The sequence below is a fragment of the Fundulus heteroclitus genome, unplaced genomic scaffold (genome assembly GCF_011125445.2).
Source record: "Fundulus heteroclitus isolate FHET01 unplaced genomic scaffold, MU-UCD_Fhet_4.1 scaffold_77, whole genome shotgun sequence".
Taxonomy (NCBI): domain Eukaryota; kingdom Metazoa; phylum Chordata; class Actinopteri; order Cyprinodontiformes; family Fundulidae; genus Fundulus; species Fundulus heteroclitus.
The window spans coordinates 1,080,081-1,105,237 of NW_023397219.1; the positions used below are offsets into that span (position 1 = coordinate 1,080,081).

Here is a 25,157-nt window from a genome sequence, read left to right on the forward strand (position 1 = left end):
AACTCGAAACCCCAATAAACGTAGTAGCACACATCTCGAGACCGAGCCAGACGTTTTGATGTATATATTGTGGGGGTGCACGCTACGGTTCGGGCCGCATTAATCGTGAAGGAAGAAAAATAAAGAATACTAGAAAAATTTCTGAAGAAATTTAGCAAGGCGCCTGCCACTTGGTGCGTACCGTACCGTCAGAAATAGCAACAGGAAGCCACACTGCGAATTTCAGCTTCCTACGGTCTTCACAGCCCCCGCAACGGCCGTTGAAAGGTGCCATGTTAAGTCAATGGACCTCCTAGGAGCCTCTTGCTAGCAGCGTTGTCATGGAGACTCACTGACAGCTGCAGCCCTCTCTCTGTCTGTAAAGGCAGAAGAACTCTGGCTAAGCAGCAGTTGGTAGGACCTTCCTAAAGCTATTTCCGTTAGCAACATGCTAACGGTTAGCCGCTAGCATGGCTGTGTTCAGTATCACCGGGTGATGTTACTCTGTTAGTTTGGTTGAAATCCTGTACTCAGAAGTGCCTAAAAAGGGAGAAAATGCTAAAATTCACCAAATCTGTCAAGCAGAAGTTTGTACAGGCTTCCTAGAGCTACTTCCGGTTAGCAACATGCTAACCGTTAGCCGCTAACATGGTTGTGTTTGGTATCACTGGGTGAGTGTACTCTGTTAGTTTGGTCCAAATCCTGTACTGGGATGAGCCTTAAATAGGGAGAAAAAACGTTGTTTATAACGTTGCCATGGTAACTGAAAATGGCGGGTGGTACAAAGAAATACTTCATGGGATCAGCACATATGTTTTAATATACACACTGTGGGGATTATAATACAAAAATCTTAGTCTGCCACGCCGGGTTTCGATTCCACGACCTCTTGCATGCAAATGCCTGCACTTTCCATCTGAGCTATACTGTAGCGCCATATATGGTCATGCAGTATTGGGACCATAAGGGGTTTGGTCCCCCATTGAAAAGCATTGGATGTTTGACACCTGATAGCTTGGAGATGCTTTATGCCACGTAGCCCAAATTTCTTGTGGAGCTTTCTCTCTAAAGTAAGAACAGACTCTGTGAAGCAGAAGATGGTGAGACCTTTCTAGAGCTACTTCCGGTTAGCAACATGCTAACAGTTAGCCGCTAACATGGTTGTTTTCAGGATCACCGGGTGATTGTACTCTGTCAGTTTGGTCCAAATCCTGTACTGGGAAGTGCCTCAAATAGGGGTGCCAATACTTAATGTCACCAAACGTGACCAAAGTTCATTGGTCAGATTGGCCTCCTTTAGCAACTCAGCCTCACCACATCTGGGCCTAGAACTCAACATTTGACCAAAATGGTCAGTGGTGCCATTTCCCACATGTGGGTGGTGCTGTATTGGCCAATTGGGTCGTGTCTGGTTATCATGCCAGGTCCTGTTTGAAGCAAAGGCCCAATAGGAAAGCATGTGAAATCCCAAATGGGACAGAAAACTGACACATGGCTGAAAGTCACATGAAAATTTTAAAATGTTAAGAGGAAGTGACTGTGCGAATTTCAGATTTCTACATTAATCACAGCCGCTGCAGTGAGCGATGAAAGTTGCCATTGTATCTCAATGGTGCGTCTCCCTCTGGCCCTCAGAGTTCCGTCGTCATGGAAACTCACTGACACAGCTGCAGTCTACCGAAGTGCAGAGACTTTGCTCACAATAAGTCCCATTGGATTATAATGGAGAACTTTGCCCCGAACAACGCTTCATATCTCTTGATCCATAAATGGTAGAGACGTAATATTTTCTGTGTTTAGTTCGTAACGGATAGGGGAAGAAGAAAAGCTATTGTTTTTTGCTGGAAAAAGTTTAATAAAGGCAAAAAAATTATGATATAAAGGCGATTTTTATGGATTTTCAGAAATCCTCTAAACACGGTCCCGAAATCATCGTTTACAATGAAAGTCAATGACGGAATTCTCCAACCGCTAGAGTGGGCCACTCTAGCTTTTTTAAAGATTTCAAAACTCCGAACAACTTGACCTTACTCGCTCAATTTTCACTCTATGTAGACAAATTATACATCAAAACGTAGGAATTTTTGTCAGGATTCGGGAAATGTAACCCTCATTGGTGTGGCATTTATAGATTTTTCGCAAATCACCTCAGACCGACACAAACCCGAAACCTCCCCCATTCATTTCCTATGGAGCGGTTTTGAAAAATGACGTCTAAAAATCCAAAACATCACATGTTTTCGCATCGTCGCTACTCCTAAACCGTTTTATGTACAGACATGAGACTTTCACACATGAATGTCCCAACCCTTCTGGCACTCAAGAACAATGAATTTTGTGGATAACTGTTACGGTTTTTCCACAGGAACAATTTGTTCGGGAGTAGCGAATGTGCAAAATCCTGAAATCGCTTTGGAGCTGCATTTTCCCACATCATCCACTTTTTTACATCGTCGCTGTGCCTACACCGATTTTTGTAAAAATATGAAAATGAGCTACATGGTCATCAAAAGCCTGCTGATACTTACAGTGAAAGAATTATTTTGATATCTCTTATACTTTTTTAGCCAGAGCGATTTGTTCGGGATCATTTTCAGAGGATTTCTGAAATTTCATAAAAATGTCCTTTAGATCATAATTTTTTACGCCTTTATTAAACTTTTTCCAGCAAAAACCGATAGCAAGTCTTCTTCCCCTATCCTTTACGAAATAAACACAGAAAAAATTACGTCTCTACCATTTACGGTTCCGGAGAAATCGTTCGTTGTTCGAGGCAAAGTTCTCCATTATAATCCAATAGGCAGACATGGACACCAAGTGTCTGCACTTTTTTAGACTGGCCCGCTGCAGCTGTGTCAGTGAGTTTCCATGACGACGGAACTCTGAGGGCCAGTGGGAGACGTTCCATTGAGATAGAATGGCAACTTTCGACGCCAGCTGCAGCGGCTGTGATTAATGTAGAAATCTGAAATTCGCACAGTCACTTCCTCTTAATATTTTAAAATTTTAAAGTGACTTTCAGCCATGTGTCAATTTTCTGTCCCATTTTGGATTTTACATGCTTTCCTATTGGGCCTTTGCTTCAAACAGGACAGGCATGATAACCAGACACGACCCAATTGGCCAATACACCACCACCCACATGTGGGAAATGGCACCACTGACCATTTTGGTCAAATGTTGAGTTCTGGGCCCAGATGTGGTGAGGCTGAGTTGCTAAAGGAGGCCAATCTGACCCATGAACTTTGGTCACGTTTGGCGACATTAAGTATTGGCACCCCTATTTGAGGCACTTTCCAGTACAGGATTTGGACCAAACTGACAGAGTACAATCACCCGGTGATACTGAACACAACCATGCTAGCGGCTAACGGTTAGCATGTTGCTAACCGGAAGTAGCTCTAGGAAGGTCTCACCAACATTTGCTTCACAGAGTCTGTTTGTACTTTAGAGAGAAAGCTCCACAAGAAATTAGGGCTACGTCGCATAAAGCATATCCCAGCTATGAGGTGTCAAACATCCAATGCTTTTCAATGGAGGACCAAACCCCTTATGCTCCCAATAATGCATGCCTATATATGGCGCTACAGTATAGCTCAGAGGGAGAGTGCAGGCTTAGCATGCAAGAGGTCGTGGGATCGATTCCTGGTGTGGGAGACTAAGAGTTTTGTATTATAATCCCCACAGTGTGTATATTAAAACATGTGTGCTGATCCCATGAAGTATTTTATTGTACCACCCGCCATTTTGAGTTACCATGGCAACGTTATAAACGACGTTTTTTCTCCCTATTTGAGGCTCATCCCAGTACAGGATTTGGACCAAACTAACAGAGTACACTCACCCAGTGATACCATACACAACCATGTTAGCGGCTAACGGTTAGCATGTTGCTAACCGGAAGTAGCTCTAAGAAGCTTGTACAAACTCCTGCTTGACAGATTTGGTGAATTTTAGGATTTTCTCCCTTTTTAGGCACTTCTCAGTACAGGATTTCAACCAAACTAACAGAGTAACATCACCCGGTGATACTGAACACAGCCATGCTAGCGGCTAACCGTTAGCATGTTGCTAACCAGAAGTAGCTTTAGGAAGGTCCTACCAACTTCTGCTTAGCCAGGGTTGTTCTGCCTTTACAGACAGAGAGGGCTGCAGCTGTCAGTGAATCTCCATGACAACGCTGCTAGCAAGAGGCTCCTAGGAGGTCCATTGACTTAACATGGCACCTTTCGACGGCCGCTGCGGGGGCTGTGAAGGCCATAGGAAGCTGAAATTCGCAGTGTTGCTTCCTGTTGCTATTTCTGACGGTACGGTACGCACCAAGTGGCAGGCGCCTTGCTAAATTTCTTCAGAAATTTTTCTAGTTATTCTTTATTTTTCTTACTTCATGATTAATGCGGCCCGAAACGTAGCGTGCACCCCCACAATATAGGCATCAAAACCTGTGGCTCAATCTCGAGATGTGTGCTACTACTTTTATTGGGATTTCGAGTTACCATGGCAACAAAATTAGAGAAAAACCAACCCCCAAAAAACCCATAATAATCAATGGAGTCGGGTAGAAAGAAAGCCTCAAAAAAGCCTCAAAATGACCATTTTCAAAGCTGTACTGTGTCGCCATGCTTTCACCTACAAACACCGTTTAACTTCTGTGAACTACTCAGAAGTGAAAACGGGATATGGATATCTGTTATCGTCTCCTCACAGTTACTCCTCAAAGCTCATGTCCAAAAATCAGCGAAATCATCGTTTACAATGAAAGTCAATGACGGAATTCTCCAACCGCTAGAGTGGGCCACTCTAGCTTTTTTAAAGATTTCAAAACTCCGAACAACTTGAGCCTACTCACTCAATTTTCACTCTACGTAGACAAATTATACATCAAAACGTAGGTATTTTTGTCAGGATTCGGGAAATGTAACCCTCATTGGTGTGGCATTTATAGATTTTTCGCAAATCACCTCAGACCGACACAAACCCGAAACCTCCCCCATTCATTTCCTATGGAGCGGTTTTGAAAAATGACGTCTAAAAATCCAAAACATCACATGTTTTCGCATCGTCGCTACTCCTAAACCGTTTATTGTACAGGCATGAGACTTTCACACCTGAATGTCCCAACCCTTCTGGCACTCACAAAAAAGGAATTTTGTGGATAACTGTTACGGTTTTTCCGCAGGAACAATTTGTTCGGGAGTAGCGAATGTGCAAAATCCTAAAAACGCTTTGGAGCTGCATTTTCCCACATCAACCACTTTTTTACATCGTCGCTGTGTCTACACCGATTTTTGTACAAACATAAAAATGGGGTTCATGGTCCTCAAAAGCCTGCTGATACTCATGGTGAAAGAATTATTTTGATATCTCTTATACTTTTTGAGTTACAGCGATTTGTTCGTGACCCTTTTTAGAGGATTTCTAAAAATCCATAAAAATCCCATTTAGAGCATAATTTTTTACGCCTTTATTAAACTTTTTCTAGCAAAAAACGATAGCTTTTCTTCTTCCCCTATCCGTTACGAACTAAACACAGAAAAAATTACGTCTCTACCATTTATGGATCAGGAGATATGAAGCGTTGTTCGGGGCAAAGTTCTCCATTATAATCCAATGGGACATTGTGTGACCAAAGTGTCTGCACTTGTGTAGACGGCGGCTGCAGGCTGCAGGTGTGTGAGTGAGTTTCCATGACGACGGAACTCTGAGGGCCAGAGGGAGAAGCTCCATTAAGATACAATGGCAAATTTCATCGCTCACTGCAGCGGCTGTGATGAATGTAGAAATCTGAAATTCGCACAGTCACTTCCTCTTAACATTTTAAAATTTTCATGTGACTTTCAGCCATGTGCCACCTTTCTGTCCCATTTGGGATTTCACATGCTTTCCTATTGGGCCTTTGCTTCCAACAGGACCTGGCATGATAACCAGACACGACCCAATTGGCCAATACAGCACCACCCACGTGTGGGAAATGGCGCTACTGACAATTTTGGTCAAATGTTGAGTTCTGGGCGCAGATGTGGTGAGGCTGAGTTGCTAAAGGAGGCCAATCTAAACCCATGAACTTTGGTCACGTTTTGTGACATTAAGTATTGGCACCCCTTTTTGAGGCACTTCCCAGTACATGATTTGGACCAAACTTACAGAGTACAATCACCCGGTGATACTGAACACAAGCTTGTTAGCAGCTAACTGTTAGCATGTTGCTAACCGGAAGTAGCTCTAGGAAGGTCTCACTATCTTGTGCTTCACAGAGTCTGTTCTTACTTTAGAGAGAAAGCTCCACAAGAAATTTGGGCTACGTCGCATAAAGCATCTCCAAGCTATGAGGTGTCAAACATCCAATGCTTTTCAATGGGGGACCAAACCCCTTATGGTCCCAATAATGCATGCCCATATATGGCGCTCCAGTATAGCTCAGATGGAAAGTGCAGGCTTTGCATGCAAGAGGTCGTGGGATCAAAACCTGGCCTGGGAGACTATGAGTTTTGTATTATAATCCCCACAGTGTGTATATTAAAACATGTGTGCTGATCCCATGAAGTATTTTTTTGTACCACCCTCCATTTTGAGTTACCATGGCAACGTTATAAACTACGTTTTTTCTCCCTATTTGAGGCTCATCCCAGTACAGGATTTGGACCAAACTAACAGAGTACACTCACCCAGTGATACCAAACACAACCATGTTAACGGCTAACGTTTAGCATGTTGCTAACCGAAAGTAGCTCTAGGAAGCCTGTACAAACTTCTGCTTGACAGATTTGGTGAACTTTAGCATTTTCTCCCTTTTTAGGCACTTCTCAGTACAGGATTTCAACAAAACTAACAGAGTAACATCACCCGGTGATACGGAACACAGCCATGCTAGCGGCTAACCGTTAGCATGTTGCTAACCGGAAATAGCTTTAGGAAGGTCTCACCAACAGCTGCTTAGCCAGGGTTCTTCTGCCTTTACAGACAGAGAGGGCTGCAGCTGTCAGTGAGTCTCCATGACAACGCTGCTAGCAAGAGGCTCCTAGGAGGTCCATTGACTTAACATGGCACCTTTCAACGGCCGCTGCGGGGGCTGTGAAGGCCGTAGAAAGCTGAAATTCGCAGTGTCGCTTCCTGTTGCTATTTCTGACGGTACGGTACGCACCAAGAGGCAGGCGCCTTGCTAAATTTCTTCAGAAATTTTTCTAGTTAGGCGCCTGCCATAGCATTTGCAATGAGGAGGCAGTGCTGTGCGAAGCACAGCACTGCCTCCAATGCAAATGCATGGAGGCACCTATTACTATGCACCTCTAAACGGACTCTTTATTATTCTTTATTATTCCACGATTAATGCGGCCCGAACCGTAGCGTGCACCCCCACGATATAGGTACCAAAACGTGCGGCTCGGTCGGGATTAGTGTGCTACTACTTTTATCGGGGTTTCGAGTTACCATGGCAACGCAATAAGCGAAACCCCCCCCCCCCCCCAAAAAAAACCCATAGGAATGAATGGAGTCGGGTAGAAAGAAAGCCTCAAAAAAGCCTCAAAAGGACCATTTTCAAAGCTGTACTGTGTCGTCATGCTTTCACCTACGAACACCGTTTAACTTCTAGTTTGTAGATATATCTGTGAACTACTCAGAAGTGAAAACGGGATGTGGATATCTGTAATCGTCTCCTCACAAGTACTCCTCAAAGCTCATGTCCAAAAATCAGCAAAATCATCGTTTACAATGAAAGTCAATGACGGAATTCTCCAACCGCTAGAGTGGCCCACTCTAGCTTTTTTAAAGATTTCAAAACTCCGAACAACTTGACCTTACTCGCTCAATTTTCACTCTACGCAGACAAATTATACATCAAAACGTAGGTATTTTTGTCAGGATTCGGGAAATGTAACCCTCATTGGTGTGGCATTTATAGATTTTTCGCAAATCACCTCAGAGCAACACAAACCCGAAACCTCCCCCATTCATTTCCTATGGAGCGGTTTTGAAAAATGACGTCTGAAAATCCAAAACATCACATATTTTCGCATCGTCGCTACTCCTAAACTGTTTTATGTACAGACATGAGACTTTCACACATGAATGTCCCAACCCTTCTGGCACTCACAAAAAAGGAATTTTGTGGATAACTGTTACGGTTTTCCCGCAGGAACAATTTGTTCGGGAGTAGCGAATGTGCAAAATCCTAAAAACGCTTTGGAGCTGCATTTTCCCACATCAACCACTTTTTTACATCGTCGCTGTGTCTACACCGATTTTTGTACAAACATAAAAATGAGCTTCATGGTTCTCAAAAGCCTGCTGATACTCATGGTGAAAGAATTATTTTGATATCTCCTATACTTTTTGAGCTACAGTGATTTGTTTGGAACCGTTTTAAGAGGATTTCTGAAAATCCATAAAAATCCCATTTAGATCATAATTTTTTACGCCTTTATTAAACTTTTTCCAGCAAAAAACGATAGCTTTTCTTCTTCCCCTATCCGTTACGAACTAAATGCAGAAAAAATTACGTCTCTACCATTTATAGATCAGGAGATATGAAGCGTTGTTCGGGGCAAAGTTCTCCATTATAATCCAATGGGACTTATTGTGAGCAAAGTCTCTGCACTTCGGTAGACTCGCCCGCTGCAGCTGTGTCAGTGAGTTTCCATGACGACGGAACTCTGAGGGCCAGAGGGAGAAGCTCCATTGAGATACAATGGCAACTTTCGACGCCCGCTGCAGCGGCTGTGATTAATGTAGGAATCTGAAATTCGCACAGTCACTTCCTCTTAACATTTTACAATTTTCATGTGACTTTCAGCCATGTGTCAGTTTTCTGTCCCATTTGGGATTTCACATGCTTTCCTATTGGGCCTTTGCTTCCAACAGGACCTGGCATGATAACCAGACACGACCCAATTGGCCAATACAGCACCACCCACATGTGGGAAATGGTACTACTGACCATTTTGGTCAAATGTTGAGTTCTGGGCCCAGATGTGGTGAGGCTGAGTTGCTAAAGGAGGCCAATGTGACCCATGAAGTTTGGTCACGTTTGGTGACATTAAGTATTGGCACCCCTATTTGAGGCACTTCCCAGTACAGGATTTGGACCAAACTGACAGAGTACAATCACCCGCTGGTACTGAACACAACCTTGTTAGCGGCTAACGGTTAGCATGTTGCTAACCAGAAGTAGCTCTAGGAAGGTCTCACCAGCTTCTGCTTCACAGAGTCTGTTCTTACTTTAGAGAGAAAGCTCCACAAGAAATTTGGGCTACGTGGCATAAAGCATCTCCAAGCTATCAGGTGTCAAACATCCAATGCTTTTCAATGGGGGACCAAACCCCTTATGGTCCCAATAATGCATGCCCACATATGGCGCTACTGTATAGCTCAGATGGAAAGTGCAGGCTTTGCATGAAGCTGGGGCCCAATCTTTGTGCCCCTGCGCACAGAGAAAAGAGACGCTAATCGCGCAAAATGGAGCGAGTTTTTGCGGGGTAGTGAACCGAGGAATCTCGGGTGACATTTTAGCATATCGTAGTTACCAGGTTTAAAATTGTTTATTTATGAGATGCGACCCAAGGTGGAGTCGATCCGGCGACCTTGGTTTTATCTGCCACTTTTCAGTTCCTCCGCCGGTTAATATAGTCCCTCATAGGAGTTAATAGTTATGGTTTATTGTATATAACATATAGCAAGGGCAGTTGAGCTCAAATGAGGTAAAAAAAGGCCCCTTTTAAATGAATAATACTATAAATCCAGGTATATGTAAATAAAATCAAAATAATATAATAAAGAGACATAATTTTTGTTTGACAATAAACATCTATATAATACTGTAAACTTGTTTTGACTGTTTAAGCCCAGTACCTTTAAATTGCAGCAGTCATAAATTCACCCAGGGGACATCAAAGTTGCTGTGATGAGCAGCCACCTGCCCTGACACCCCTGTGACCCTCAGCAGGAGCCTTTTGTTCAAAGACAAGCTGCTGTGATTGACAGCAGCTCTGGCAGAAACATTTCACACCACAGTGAAAGGCAATTAAAAGCAACACAACTAATCAGAATCTGTGAACAGCATTTATTCACAAAACAAAGTGCAAGACACAACACACTTCCATTTATAAACAATATAATATAAATACTATTATAACAGAGATAATATAATAACAGTATTCAGTAATATAAATTAAAAAACAGCAGAATACAAAAATATAAAACGTAGCTTAAAAGGTAACTTACATATATATATATATTTAAATGTGCGTGTATATACATATAAATATATATATTTCAATGTGCATATATATATATATATATATATATATATATATATATATATATAGTTATTTACATGTTATTGGTTTTGTTGGTATATATTTTGATTGATTTCATTGGTGTTTATTTGTATTGTTAATAATAATAATAATAGTAATAATAATAATAATAATGTGTATTTTTAGTGTCATAATTATTATTACTATTATTATCATCATCTAGTGATGGGTCGATGAGGCGTCATGAAACGTTTCGACACATTGCAACTCTGTGCCGATACTGTGCCGATACTGTGTCACTGAATACTGACACCTGCTGGACCTTAAAAATCACTACAGGCAACCTGGTTGACAGAGTTAACTGACATTGATTTGATGACCAAGTATACACAATACAATTTAAATCATTGTATGTTGCATTGTATTATTTTATATTTTCATTTGAATTAAACATATATTTGATTTTTTTTAGATACAGTCAATAAATAATGTGAAGGAGGATGCTTGTGGACTGGCTTTTTTATTTTTTTTACAAATGGTTGATCGGGCGCTGTGTTTAGTTACCTGACTGATATCATCTGTTCTGAAATCGGACATGCTGAGTATGACAAAGGGAGGAAAAACTACTCAGAGTAGCAACTTTCTACTCAGTGTAGATCAGCCGTTTCTTTCTGAAACGACGCTCAGAACAAAGACGCACAGCGCAACCCGCCCAACCAAAAAAGCGTTGCAGAACCCATCCATCAGTGGTGCGCTCCGATCAGCACCTGGCGCTCACAGAGCGAGACTGTGGTACAACACCATCACACCAGAGTTGCAAAATAGTTAAAAATTAACCATTATTAACCGTTATTTTGTTTACAGTTCAGCTTGGATTTTCTTTACTGCGCAGCATAAGCTTTGCTGTGCGCGCTGCTGTGCGCGAATGCACACGCGTGCAGCTTAGAGGGAACAGAAACAGTTTGGCGCGTCAGTCAGTTCGAAACAGGTGCTGTATTGGTCACGTGACCGAAACAGTTCCTGTATCGGTCACGTGACTTTTCCGTAGCAATACACACATCGACACGGGTTTCGCTCTATGAGACCGACACATGCGCCGACGCATCGGTGTTGCCGGACCCATCACTATCATCATCATTACTATTATCATCATCATCATCATCATCATCATCATCATCATCATCATTATTATTATTATCATCATTATTATCATTATTATTATTATTATTATTATTATTATTATTATTATTATTATCATCATCATTATTAGGGTGGGTTTCCCGGTTTCTTCAGCTGCCGCTGTTCTACCAGCCACTGCTCCAAGGATTTGCCCCCTGAAGCACTGGGGCAGAAAGTGGCGCTGCCGAAGCGGCTGTGGCCAAACTCTTTAGTTTTTGGCTGCCCACATTTGCTGCATTTGTTAAAAGCCACTTCTCTGACATACTTTCTTTTCTGGCTCCCGGTGGCCTCCTCTTCTGCCCTGCGCCGCCTGTTCCTCTCAGTGAAGCGGGACAGAGACGCAGGGGCAGTGGGTGCAGGAGCCACCTGTGTGGCAGGTGTTAAATGAGGAGCCAGGGGAGGAGCAGCCCTGTGATGACCTGCTGCCATCACTGTCGACCCAGGGTTCAATAAAAGAAGCTGAGCTGGGACAGGAAGAGGAGCTGCTGGGGTGACCGGCTGCACGACTGTGGCACTAGCAGGTCGTCTGCCTGGCCGCAGCTTAGGAGCCTGTCCTGCTCTGTTCGGCGGGAGGGCAAACTCATGCTGGAGTCCTGATGGGGGCGACACTTTGTCCAGCTTCTCCCGCGGAGGAGGCAGCTGTGAGCTGGCCACAACGATGTGGTCCTCTGCAGCAAGGCCCTGGGTGAGGACACTGATCTCCTGCGTGCTCTCCCTTCGATTAAACCTGCAGCCGGAAAATTGTTACCATAACAATTAACTGCAATACTTTTATTTCAAATGTCCAAGTAAAAAAAAAAACATTGTGCTTACCACTGTGTCAGAGTCCTCTGGTTGAGGACAAAAAGCTGAAGTGAGGTGGCCTCCATCAGGGGGTGGCAGTCCAGCACCAGGTCGCGGATGTGGTGGTAGTCCGTGAGCACCTTGGTCCACCGAGGAAGCCGCACTCCATCCTTCTTAGTTGGGGACTTGTGCAGTGAACACAATTTAATGCACAGAGCCTCAACTAGACGACTGGTGCTGGGCCACTGAGCCGGTCCCCCTGGATGACCAATCAGGCACCTCTTGACGCTGTCCACACCCGGGGTGACGCCCGTATTCCTGGGGGCCTTAAAGCGGCCGTGGGCCAGCTTGTCTTGGTGCCTGGGCTGATAATTGATCCGCCTCTTGTCCCCTTCAGGCAGAGCGGTCCACAGACGGATGGTCTCTGTGACCTGCTGCTCGTCCAGATAGAGCGCCTGACGCAGGGACACCAGGTACTCCGCCAAGTCCTGGACCTTATCCCAGCCAGGTATGCCGTCAGGTCCGAGGACTGCAGCCTGCATGAAAGTATTAAAATACAAAATACATTACAGTATGTAACATCTCAGTGATGTTGCACTGAAGCTAACGTGTCGTCTACTCACAGGGGCCTGGTCTGCAACGCTGGACCCAGCTGATGCTGCAGGACCAGAGGCTCTAGTTGGCTGGACAGAGCGCTGCAGGGGAGGAGGTAGAGGAGGAGGCAGAGGAGGATCAGCAGGGCGCTGCACAGGAGGAGGCTGTAGAGGAGGCTGTAGAGGAGGCTGGACAGAGCGCTGCAGGGGAGACGGCCCTGGAGGAGGCAGAGGACTCTGGTTGAGGAGCTGACATGGATCTCCTCGGCTGGATGTGGACGGTGCAGAGGAAGAGGGGCTGGAGGCCTGCTGGACGCTGCTGTGTTCTGGAGCAAAGAGGACGGGCACGGTCAGGTCCTCGGGTTCTTCCTCCACAAAGCCTTCATCGCGCACCGCCTCATCATCCATCAGCTCCACCAGCCGATCCTCTTCCTCTGGGTTGTCCATTACAGTCAGCGAACGACCAGACTGACTGTAAAGGTACTCCATCCCAAGAAGCTCCCCTGTAGAAGAATGCAGAATACAGATTATTAGTCAAGAATGTGAACTAAGGAAGTATTCAAACATGCACTCCATAGTGGTGGAAAGTAAAAAGTAATAAAAGTGGAAGTAGAAAGTGATGAAACTCCAGGCTCTTTCAGTCTCTGACCTGCTTTAGACTTTGTTTATTCATCAGGAAGAATAAAAACATCTTTTACCACTAAATGTGTTGCTTTGGTTTCTGTGCTTTTAAAATGGAGGATTCCTTTTAGCGCTGCATGTCAGTGTTGGTTGGTGGAAAGACGTCAGCATCAGAAAACCATGGATGCATCTCCAGAGAAACCACTAGAACAGTTTTTTCTTCTGCCAACACGTCTGAGCTAAGGTTAATCATTCTTGCCTGTATATGACCCAGGAGGCTGGTAGCGCTCGTCCAAGGGCCTCTTGAGGATCTTGCGGCTGAGTCGGTCCATGGCCTCCCTCTCAGCGCTGCTGTAAATCCTCAGCTCACAGCTTCCTCTCACAGCTTCCTCCATGCGGTCCTGGTTCCAGCGCATCAGACCCTCCAGAAGGTAGGCCTGGAAGTGGGCGTCGCTGGCACTGGTCCCTGCAGGGGAAACCAAGAAGATGACTTTTACTCTCTGCGTTTAAAACAACAACAAAAACATTAAAAGATAAAATCAGCCACCTGGGATGAACCGATTTAGATGGAGGTGGAAGGACTCCAAGGAGGTGGAGCCACGAGCACAGCGGTAGCAGCAGAGGTCCACACCACCTTTCTTCAGTGTCCCTGTCTTCAGGTACAGAGAGAAGCCCTCTGGGTCCTGAATACAGGTGATGTCTCTCTGCTGGTCCTTCCAGACCTGCTGAATGCGCTCGTGGTCCACCAGGGGCACTCCCAGAGTGTCCCTCCCCTTCTCACTGTCCATCTCATCGACCAGGGCCTTCTCAGAGACTGGACCAACTCCCTGGGCCAGAAGCTGCCCCTGCTTGGCCAGCCTAAGAGCAGCAACATCAGCTGAAAGATGCACCTGGACAGAGTTCATGTTCTCTGTTAGACTTAGACTTTAGACAATAAATATACAAACAAGATGAAGACTTTACCTGGACAGTCGAGCCATGAATACTCCATATAGCTGATGAGCCTCAGTGGTGACTCCTGCTGCAAAACGCCGCATGAAGTGCCAGATGTCCAGGCGCACCTGAAGCTCTCTCCACTCAGCGAACATAGCCCTGACCTGTGACTGTCCGTGGGGGCTGCAGCAGTCCCGATCCACATACATTATGGCAGGAGGTGCCACTCCTGCCTCTCTGTAGCGCCTCATAAGACCAGCCGCCATGGGCCACAGTCCATGGCCCTCTGCTGCTGTCAGGACTGACACCAGAACCTGGCCATGCTCGTTGCCCACATTGGTGCACCACCCAGCTGTGTTGGCAGCTGCACCGGCCAGTTTCTTGGTAACCTATGTAAAAAAAAAAGAACAAACAGTAAAATAAACACACATACACCTGTCTATCTATCTATCTATCTATCTATCTATCTATCTAGATAGATAGATAGATAAATAAAAGCAATTACAATCATTCACATTTGATTGTTTTTACCTTTTTGGTGGAGTCCATCTTGAGCACGGAGCCAAACACAGAGGTTATTCTGGCCTTTACCTCAGGCAGCCGTGACAGGACGTCCCTGGCGTACACAGCCAGGAGCCACTTGGGTTTAGGGAGGGCCGGGAGGGGCGGGGGGGCAGAGAACACTGGCGGCTCGACCAGACAGGAGTCAGTGAAGGGCTCACAGGCAGCAAAGTACTCCAGCGTGCGCCGGGTCCATGCTGCGCTGTGCTCCTCTTGCAGCTTCTTGTGAAGCTGCGTGACGCTGTTGCCCTGTGTTCTCTCCCGCATCAGGATGACCACTCTGTAGTCGCATGAGTACCTAAGGTACAGACAGGAAAATAGCTCTGCTCAGTGTTTATTAAGGTGATGCAGGACATTTTCCACCATTTAGTTTAGTGCAGCACAAGCATATTATAGAACATTGCTGTTATCATTAATGTGTCATGCCTGTATGTCAGAAGGGCGGGGAATTTCCTGCGGTGTCCCATGTCCAGCTGTCCCAGGATGTCCTCTGACCAGGCCGGATACTTCTTCTTACACCCTTTGCACTCTAGATACTCTGTGGCCATATCATACCACCCATCTATGTCCAGCACCTTGCGCACAGTGCTGTACAGGCCAGCTGCAGTCAGCCTGTGACTATTGCAAGCTGGCTGGACACAGATGAGTGGAATGGACCACATCTTCAGAGGCATCCAGAGAAACAAAGGGCGGCAGAAGAAGAGATCAGGAGAGGCATGAGGTTGGGTGAAGGTGGTCGGAGGCTGGGGAGGGTACCACCAGAAGGTGAGCTGTGGCACCAGCTCTGGCTTCCCTGTTTTAGGGTTAGCCCTGAATAAAGCCTTCCGGATCCAGTCCTGCTGGAAAGATGGAAGATGCTCCTTCCAGTGTCCAGGAAGCTCTGCAGGGGGCTGGAACACGGGGCCAGGAGTCCACAGCGCTGGAGGAGCAAGAGCAGGAGCAGGAGGAGCAGGGCCTCTTGAGGCTGGAGTGGAAAAAGTTCAAATTAGTTTGTTGTTAAGCACAGACTGTCGCAGCCTTTCTTTTTCAGCACTGCCAGACAGCTACAAAGCTACAACGTTTAGTGCAAAGCATGATGGTTAGGAGAGAGACAATATGATGAGGAGAGGGTGAAGGTATGGAAGGAATCAGTGAAAGCATTCTGATTTTCACCCATGCACCATTAGGTCAGATACAAGAAGAAAAGTGAGCTGGGATGAGCCAAGTGTGAAACAAAGCAACAGCAACACTAGGAGCACCTCTAACTACAACATTGTGCAGCCACTTAATCCAGGGGGGGAGCAGGGGACATGTGAGACGACAACAAGGAGCTTTTGTCGCTGATCAGGATAAAATGAAATAAACATACACCTTTAAATACCCTTTTTGCTTTGAAGAGTGAGTGTAGACTGACACTGGGATCAGTGCTAATTCTCTGTGCAATAAGATAAAAGAACATGTTGGGTCATTTAAAAATACTTATGAACACACATTACTTTGTGAAACGTTTGTGATTCACATACCTTGAGGTAGTTTTTCCTCAGCTTGCGAGGCCACAGTCACCATCTCCTGGTCGTCTTGCTCCTTAAAAAAATCCCCAGCAGCACCAACAGCGTCTGTAAAATAATAAAGTGAGCACACGTCGCCAACATCCAGTATCTGCATGTGTGATAATGATGCTCACCACAGTTAAAGAGCTGTCTGCGGGCAGCGGATGTAGATGGAGAGGGGACACGTGGCACTGGAGCTGTCAGAAGTATTTAAATTTTTATTTATTTATATATATATATATTTTTTTTTTTTTAAATATGACGTATACAACATGAAAATCACCACAGTACTTACAGGGTTTGGCTGGAGAAACAATTTTTCGTGCCAACTGTGAGGGAGACAAATGCTTCCCACGTGCCAGCAGAGCGTTAACGCCGGCAGCCGTCAGGGGCCTGCTCTGAGTGGCAGCAGGTCGAGCAGCAGCAGGTGGAGCAGCAGCGGAGGAGGAGGAGGAAGGAGCTGTCACAGTGGGCAGGTGGGCTACAGCTGAAGCCTGCCTCTTCAGCACATAGTCCTTGAAAAGGGCCATGTTGGTGTTGGGCCTGGCCTTTGCTGTCTTCAGGTAGGTGACGAGAGCCTGGGCCTCCTTGCCTGGGTCCTCATACACCTCCTTCATGGACCTGCCCTTGAAGTCGCCAAACTCCACCATCAAACACCCAGAGTCACCGCTCCTCTGGGCCTCCTGGAGCAACGCCTGTTTCTTCCAATACACCTCCACAGCCTCCCCTATCTCCCTGATCTGGCAGGTGTACCTGAGAAACAGGTGTTTGCTGGCCGACAGCGGGTTGTCCCTCTCCTCCTCCCCCATGATGCTGCTGACCAGGTACACCGCGTAACCCAGGGAGTTCTCCAGCAGCCAGCGGAACCTCTGGTTCTGGTGTTTTCCAAACTGGATCTTACAATGAGCCAGAACCAGGAATTGGTCACCAGGATCCCCTCCGTTCTGCCTCACAAAGGCAGTTGCCTCGGCCAGAACCTCCTCCTTACGCCGGGCCCTCCCGGCCACCACCACCGTACTCCTATTTGCCTCCTCAGTCGGCCCCATCAGGAGTCGACCCTGAGGAGTTTTATGGAACACAGGATACGCATACATGATCTAAAAGGAGAGCAGCATAAGCACAATGTGACTGGTAGAAATATCATTTGAAATATTGCACGATCATTACTCTGGATTTTATGTCAATTTTTACAATCAGCATTTAAAGAACTTACAAATGAGCAGCAGCATTTATTTACCATTTACTGATGCTATAAAGCATCACCAGGTATCAAAAATTGTACTATACTGCAAATAAAGCGCATTGTTTTAGGCGGGAATTTAAAAAAATATATATTTTATAATAAACTTTTTTGCAATAAATGTATTAAAGACAAAAATAAGACTTGTTGGTGTTGTAGTAACAATATTATATCAAGTGTAATTTCCATTTGTTTTTAAAACCGCGCTATTTTAGGCGGGAATTAAGTAAAATAAAATTAGGATATATTAATAATAATTCTATCAAAAATGAATCAACACTTGTTAATATAATCGTGTTACTTGTTCGTATAATGTTGTTGCTATAATACCAGGTGTAATTTCAATTTATTTTCTTGGCGGGAGGGAGGTAGACAAAAATCAAAGAAGTCCGCACTTATGATCATTCATAAAGTGATGATCATAACTGTAATCTGAATAGCGCTAAAGCGGGGCGGCCGGCGCGCACAACCTCCGCGAAGCGCGCATTATTACAGCAGCAGCACAGCGCGATCAAGTGTGATCAAGATGCAAACGTGATCACATTCATGTAAAATATTATTATTACTGTATGAAAGTCATAACTAATCTGAATAGCGCTAAACGGGCCGGTTTTAAGTGGGGCGACCGGCGCGCACAACCTCCGCGAAGCGCGCATTATTACAGCAGCGGGTTATAACAGCAGCAGAACAGCGCGATCAAGTGTGATCAAAATGCAAACTTGATCACATTCATGTAAAATATTATTATTACTGTATGAAAAAAGCTTGACGGTCGCTGTACAAGCTAGCGACAGACACAACGGCTAAAACCGAGACGTTAACAGAAAGAGTTCGTATCAATCTGCCGTCTTTGCAGCATGCTCGGTATTTGTAATAAACAGAGAGAGAATATTCATATATATTTTAAACTTACCATTCGTCAAAGTAGTCCAGACAGTTGTCAACGTAAAGATGACTGCGGAGCGTCTTCCTCCGAGCGCTCATGAGGGATCCGGGGTGCTGGAAGGCGATTGGTCAAATGTAAGCCCACCAGCGGGGGCAGGTGATTGGCCGAGCGCCGGCAGAGGGCGCGCTGCGATTGGCTGGAGTGGGCTTACTTTTGGGCTTACTTTGGGCTTACTTTGCTCGTAGATCGGGAGACAGCAGGTGCATGCAAGAGGTCGTGGGATCGAAACCCAGTGTGGGAGACTAAGAGTTTTGTATTATAATCCCCACAGTGTATATATCAAAACATGTGTGGCGATCCCATGAAGTATTTTTTTGTACCACCCGCCATTTTGAGTTACCATGGCAATGATACAAATGACGTTTTTTCTCCCTATTTGAGGCTCATCCCAGTACAGGATTTGGACCAAACTAACAGAGTACACTCACCCAGTGATACCAAACACAACCATGTTAGCGGCTAACGGTTAGCATGTTGCTAACCGGAAGTAGCTCTAGGAAGCCTGTACAAACTTCTGCTTGACAGATTTGGTGAATTTTAGGATTTTCTCCCTTTTTAGGCACTTTCAGTACAGGATTTCAACCAAACTAACAGAGTAACATCACCCGGTGATACTGAACACAGCCATGCTAGCGGCTAACCGTTAGCATGTTGCTAACCGGAAATAGCTTTAGGAAGGTCCTACCAACAGCTGCTTAGCCAGAGTTCTTCAACCTTTACAGACAGAGAGGGCTGTAGCTGTCAGTGAGTTTCCATGACAACGCTGCTAGCAAGAGGCTCCTAGGAGGTCCATTGACTTAACATGGCACCTTTCAACGGCCGCTGCGAGGGCTGTGAAGACCGTAGGAACCTGAAATTCGCAGTGTTACTTCCTCTTGCTATTTCTGACGGTACGGTACGCACAAAGTGGCAGGCGCCTTGCTAAATTTCTTCAGAAATTTTTCTAGTTAGGCGCCCGCCTATGCATTGAAAATGCATGGTGGAGGCCTTATGCTATGCACCTAATAAGGGTTTCTTTATTATTAGGCGCCCGCCTATGCATTGAAAATGCATGGCGGAGGCCTTATGCTATGCACCTAATAAGGGTTTCTTTATTATTAGGCGCCCACCTATGCATTGAAAATGCATGGCGGAGGCCTTATGTTATGCACCTAATAAGGATTTCTTATTAGGCGCCCGCCTATGCATTGAAAATGCATGGCGGAGGCCTTATGCTATGCACCTAATAAGGGTTTCTTTATTATTATTAGGCGCCCGCCTATGCATTGAAAATGCATGGCGGAGGCCTTATGCTATGCACCTAATAAGGGTTTCTTTATTATTATAGTACCGTTAATGAAGCCCGAACCGTAGGGTCTACCCCCACATACTATATATCGAAACGTTGGTCTCGAGGCCGCGATCAGGGCTTTTTGTACTTGACGCCGTTTCGGCTTACGTTTGGAACAAAATTCACCAAAAACCACTTAAAATTCACCAAAAACCACTTCTTCAACACAGTTGACCTTTCAAAAATGCGCAGCTGAGCACGGCACTGGTGTTGTGGGGGAGTGGGTTAGGTGTCGGGCTGCAAAGCAGAAGATCGAAAGTTCGAATCCAAGCTGTGCCAATTTCAGGCAATTACATTTTCACCTAATATTTTATTTCCCTTTAGCTTTAAAAAACGATTTTTTTCATTTAAATCATTAGCCAGATGAATTTATCCAGCATATATCTTAAATATACCAAATACAATATTTCATTTCCCTTTGGCTTTAAAAAACGATTTTTTCATTTAAATCATTAGCCAGATTAATTTATCCAGCATATATCTTAAATATACCAAATACAATATTTCATTTCCCTTTGGCTTTAAAAAACGATTTTTTTTCATTTAAATCAATAGCCAGATGAATTTATCCAGCATATATCTTACATATACCAAATACAATATTTCATTTCCCTTTGGCTTTAAAAAACGATTTTTTTTCATTTAAATCAATAGCCAGATGAATTTATCCAGCATATATCTTAAATATACCAAATACAATATTTCATTTCCCTTTGGCTTTAAAAAACGATTTTTTCATTTAAATCATTAGCCAGATTAATTTATCCAGCATATATCTTACATATACCAAATACAATATTTCATTTCCCTTTGGCTTTAAAAAACGATTTTTTCATTTAAATCAATAGCCAGATGAATTTATCCAGCATATATCTTAAATATACCAAATACAATATTTCATTTCCCTTTGGCTTTAAAAAAACGATTTTTTCATTTAAATCAATAGCCAGATTAATTTATCCAGCATATATCTTAAATATACCAAATACTACAATAAAACAATCAAATTCATCACAATCTCTTTAATCTTACATATGAAAAGTTATCCCTCGAGCCCTGACGTCAATAGTCCGTCGATTTAAACAAAAATACGCCGCACAGTGCCGGGGTATCGTTAGTGTGTTCAGCTTGAATCAGCATGTTAGGGTAGCAGGTCAACCGCCCCAAGATGGCGGCCGTAATTCGAGGGGCGCTGCTTGTTGTGCTCAAACAGTCAACAAGCAGTACTCTTTGAGTTCCGGGTCAGAGGTGAACTCCTCCATCTTGTGGCTTGCTGTGCTTTGCTGCCGTTTTCCTAAATTACTGAAGGATATTGTTGAATGAAGTCCAAGACGAAGGGTGTTCCATTGGGTGTTTTCCTTGCAACTACGTGACGGTGAGTCGTTTATTTAATGTCGGTTTTATATTATGGTAGAAATGCGGTGGCTAGGCTACACGGCACTGAGGGATGGCAGTAAAAGCCTAACAGCAGCGCGATCTCTCCTGTGCTGCAGCGCCGGTAAAGAGCTGCGTGAAGCTGACACCCCCACCCACAGAAAAAAAACTCTGTTTATTAGACAGAATGGGTTAGTGCTTCGTTTGTGCAGGTCTGTGCCGTTAAAATTAGCGTTTGTACTGTTTTGGTTTTGAAGATATTAAAGAATATTTGTTAAGGCATAGCTCTCAACTCTCACGCATTGACCGTGTGACACACGCATTTTACTAACTTCACACGCTCACACGCAACACAAGACATTTCACACGCAAACATGGCATTTTTCACGCATAAAAATCACAAAGCCCATCTGGGCTGCGGACGACAAAACTCCGCCTTCTGCTGAGCTGTTTCAGCTTCTTTCACAACTTGTGGCCATCAGTAATTCCTGCTGCAGTTCGTGTTAACAGAGCAGCAGGAAGAGTGATCAGAGTTATGAATAATTTTAGTCTTAACAGTGGTGAAAATAAGCCGGTAAGGTCCTGTAACCGCGTACACAGGAGGGGAGGGGGCGGAGGGAGAGCTGCTGCAAGATGACCGGTTCATTCAGAACCAGTCATGGCTGCACGCTGATCATAAAAACAGTTCTGCTAACCAGATGCAGTTTAAAACGCCACTTGGTCTGTTTATACGTTTTGTTTTTATTAATTCTGCATTTTTTAACTACATGCACCGTATTTCTGTGCCTCCGCGCTTGCTCCTCTCCCTCCCCTCCTTTCCCTCGGAGCGGTGCGCTCTGGGCGCACTGACGAGAGCAATAGAGATTTGTCTAGTCAGCGCGGTGACTGACTGAGAAACCTGTCGCTGTGAAAGGTGATGAGAATGTTATAAACTGTACAGTCTAGAAGTGCATTGAGCTGAAAGGAGGGACACATCAGCAGCAGGATCGTGCGTAAAGACGCAGCGGGAACCTCTGTGTGCTTCAGTGTTGCTGTTCCAAAAAAAGGTAAAAAACAAAGCAACTGGACTTGTTTTCCGTAGTTGAAGACGTTTCGCTTCCTCTCCCGGAAGCTTTCTCAATTCCGGGAGAGGAAGCGAAACGTCTTCAACTACGGAAAACAAGTCCAGTTGCTTTGTTTTACCTTTTTTTTGGAATGACCATGACCTGGAGTGACTGAGAATCTTCACCAGCATTCAGTGTTGCTGCTGAGGGGATCATAAAGGCTTGATGAAACTCAGCCTGATTCACCAATCAGGTTATAGATTCACAATGATAAACAACCCATAGATGAATGTGTAACAGTGTAATAATTCGGTCAATAATTAAAATCTACTTAATTTTATTCAGTATTATTTAAACAATTGTGTATTATTTATGTTTTAATCCATTAACTGAACAATAAGTATTAATATGTCCTCTTTCTCTTTTTAACACAAGTAATACATGTCTACTTCAATGTCTGGTGGGATAAAATGAGATGGAGTTGACTCCACCGGCTCTTCCAGGGTCCGGTTAGTCCCGCCCCCAAACAAGCCCCGCCCCCAAATTAGCATAATCTCACTCCTAACTTTTGATAAAAGTTGAGAGGTCTGGTTAAGGTCATCCAGAATTCACCATCTCCCCATTTTGCTTCGAATCCAATCAAACTGGGCTACTTTTTTAGTGCTTTGTTTGTGCAGGTTTGTGCCGTTAAAATTATCGTTTTGTGCTGCTTTGGTTTCGGAGATATTATGAATTTTAATGTCAACCGATGACGTCATCCCAGCCCGCCGCTTCAAAATAAAGTGCTACGGTAAATCATATGGTTATTGCCGTCACTGGAAAAAAACGTAAGTCTTTTTAATATATTTCTACTGATAAATCATGTAACATTACTATGAAGTTGTGTCATCTACCGAGCCCCCCCCCCCCCCCCCCCCCCTGAACAGCATTCTTATAAAATGATTATATATTCCTGCTTATTGGCAAAGATCTCTTGGGACACATGTTTTTTGTTTGTTTTTTTAGTTTCCTGACTGAGGGGAGAGGCTGGAACAGTCCTCTGTGCAGGATGGCTGGCGTCCTTAATGATGTTCCTCATTTGTGTAAAAAGATGTGGTCAGATCTACCGTTTGGTCTCAACACTTTTCTCAAGAAAGCAGTTATTAATTTTATATTTTTCTTTTATCATGCAAGTTGTTTTAGCTGCTATTGTAAAATGTGTGTTATATTTTTTTGAACTTATTCCTGAATAAATAATGCGATTTATTTTGTCTCATTTAAAGAACTTTACTTTAGATAGCAATGTCAAGTGACATTGCAAAAAAGGCATTCATTTATTAGAATGTTCACTGTTTTCATAAAGTCTATTTTTCTAATCAGAAGGGTTTATTCTTCTTCGAGAGTATAATATTTATAACATTTTCAAACAGTAACTTGGTTATAGTTGATCTTAGTAGTCATAGTTCTTACTCCTCTGAATTAATTAGAATAGCAAACCTTTATTGCTCTACAATAGGGAGATTTGGGGGTGTCTGCACCTAACAAAAGGGCAATTAAAGTATACAGGCTTATATAACGCAAAAACAATAACCCAAACTAAAATCAATAACAGAAAAACTGCAAAAAATAAATCACACTGGTCAGCCTATAAAGTATAACACATTAAATTCATAATATCTCCGAAACCATAGTAGCACAAACGTTAATTTTTACGGCACAAAGATGCACAAACACAGCACTAAAGAAGTTGACCAATCTGGTTTGCTTTGGCTCCAGCTCAGCAACCAGCAAAGGAATAACAATGTAGCGCTTTATTTTGCAGCGGCGACCTGTGGTGACGTCACCGGCCGGAATTAAAACTTATATTTATCTGCGAAACCAAAGCGCATAAACGCTAATTTTAAACGGCACAACCTGCACAAACGAAGCACTAAAGAAGTTGACCAGCTTGGTTGGATTCAAAGCAAAATGATGGGATGGTGAACTCTAGATGAACTTAACAAATATTCTTTAATATCTTCAAAACCAAAAACGCACAAACTAATTTTTAACGCACAAATGTGCACAAACCAGCACTAACCAGTCCGTCTATTTAACGATTTTTTCTGTGAGTGGTTTTGTCAGCATCTGACACATGGCCTTTGGTGAGCTTTGGTGACATTAAGGTATTGGCACCTTTTTGAGGAACTTCCCAGTACCAGGATTTGGACCAACTAACTAGTAAATCACCACACCCACCCGGTGATACTGGACACAACATAGAACATATATAAAGAGGAGACCCCGCATCGATCGACTCGCTCTCGCCTTATTCCTGAAGAGATTTAGGGGCGCCATCTTGGGGCGGCGACAACATCCGCTCAGTCCTAATGTTTTAACCAGGTCAGAATCAATTTTAATCAACTATAACTCGTTTAATGTTGAACTAATTTTTCACATTTGTTAGCTTAAACTTTAAACTATAGCTATTATAACAAATGGTCCAGTGTTTAAATAATCTTAGTGGGGTTAAAGTATAGAATATTCTGACATGATGTATTATGTTTCAAAACCACAGCCACGCACACATTTTTTTTATAATTTTTTATTTGCTTTAAACAAACACATTTGTACATGTACATATGTACATATACTCCCAAAAAGAACCCGTGATGGGGCGAAATCTGTAAAGGTAGTAGTAGTAGTTTTTTACAATTATTATATACAATTAAATACCTATAGTATATTGAAACCATAGACACAAACCTTTTTTACCGGCCCAAGCATTTGTTTAACAAATGAAAGTACTATATAACGTTTTTTTTAATTATTATT

At 43.8% G+C, this 25,157-nt stretch overlaps 2 protein-coding genes across 3 annotated transcripts; both read right to left on the bottom strand.

The window, feature by feature from the left end:
* Window positions 1-11,443: 11,443 nt before the first annotated feature.
* Window positions 11,444-16,058, bottom strand: LOC118561961. Its single transcript, XM_036134228.1, has 9 exons — window positions 16,055-16,058; window positions 15,329-15,821; window positions 14,873-15,200; window positions 14,506-14,730; window positions 13,956-14,298; window positions 13,668-13,874; window positions 12,818-13,290; window positions 12,225-12,730; window positions 11,444-12,138 (listed from the first exon to the last, which is right to left on the bottom strand). Exons 1-9 carry the CDS (start codon window positions 16,056-16,058, stop codon window positions 11,499-11,501), a joined length of 3,219 nt encoding a protein of 1,072 aa, XP_035990121.1. The 3' UTR covers window positions 11,444-11,498.
* On the bottom strand, window positions 15,774-17,601 carry LOC118561958. 2 transcript variants are annotated; one of them, XR_004930385.1, is made up of 5 exons: window positions 16,727-17,601; window positions 16,566-16,628; window positions 16,405-16,497; window positions 16,253-16,316; window positions 15,774-15,866 (listed from the first exon to the last, which is right to left on the bottom strand). XR_004930385.1 is itself a non-coding variant. In XM_036134223.1 (5 exons), the coding sequence occupies exons 1-4, from the start codon at window positions 17,523-17,525 to the stop codon at window positions 16,309-16,311; spliced, it is 963 nt and encodes a 320-aa protein (XP_035990116.1). In that variant the 5' UTR covers window positions 17,526-17,601; the 3' UTR covers window positions 15,785-15,866; window positions 16,263-16,308. The 2 variants fall into 2 exon arrangements, 1 of the variants encoding a protein (XP_035990116.1); XM_036134223.1 differs by having other exon boundaries at window positions 15,785-15,866; window positions 16,263-16,316.
* Between the last annotated feature and the right edge of the window lie 7,556 nt (window positions 17,602-25,157).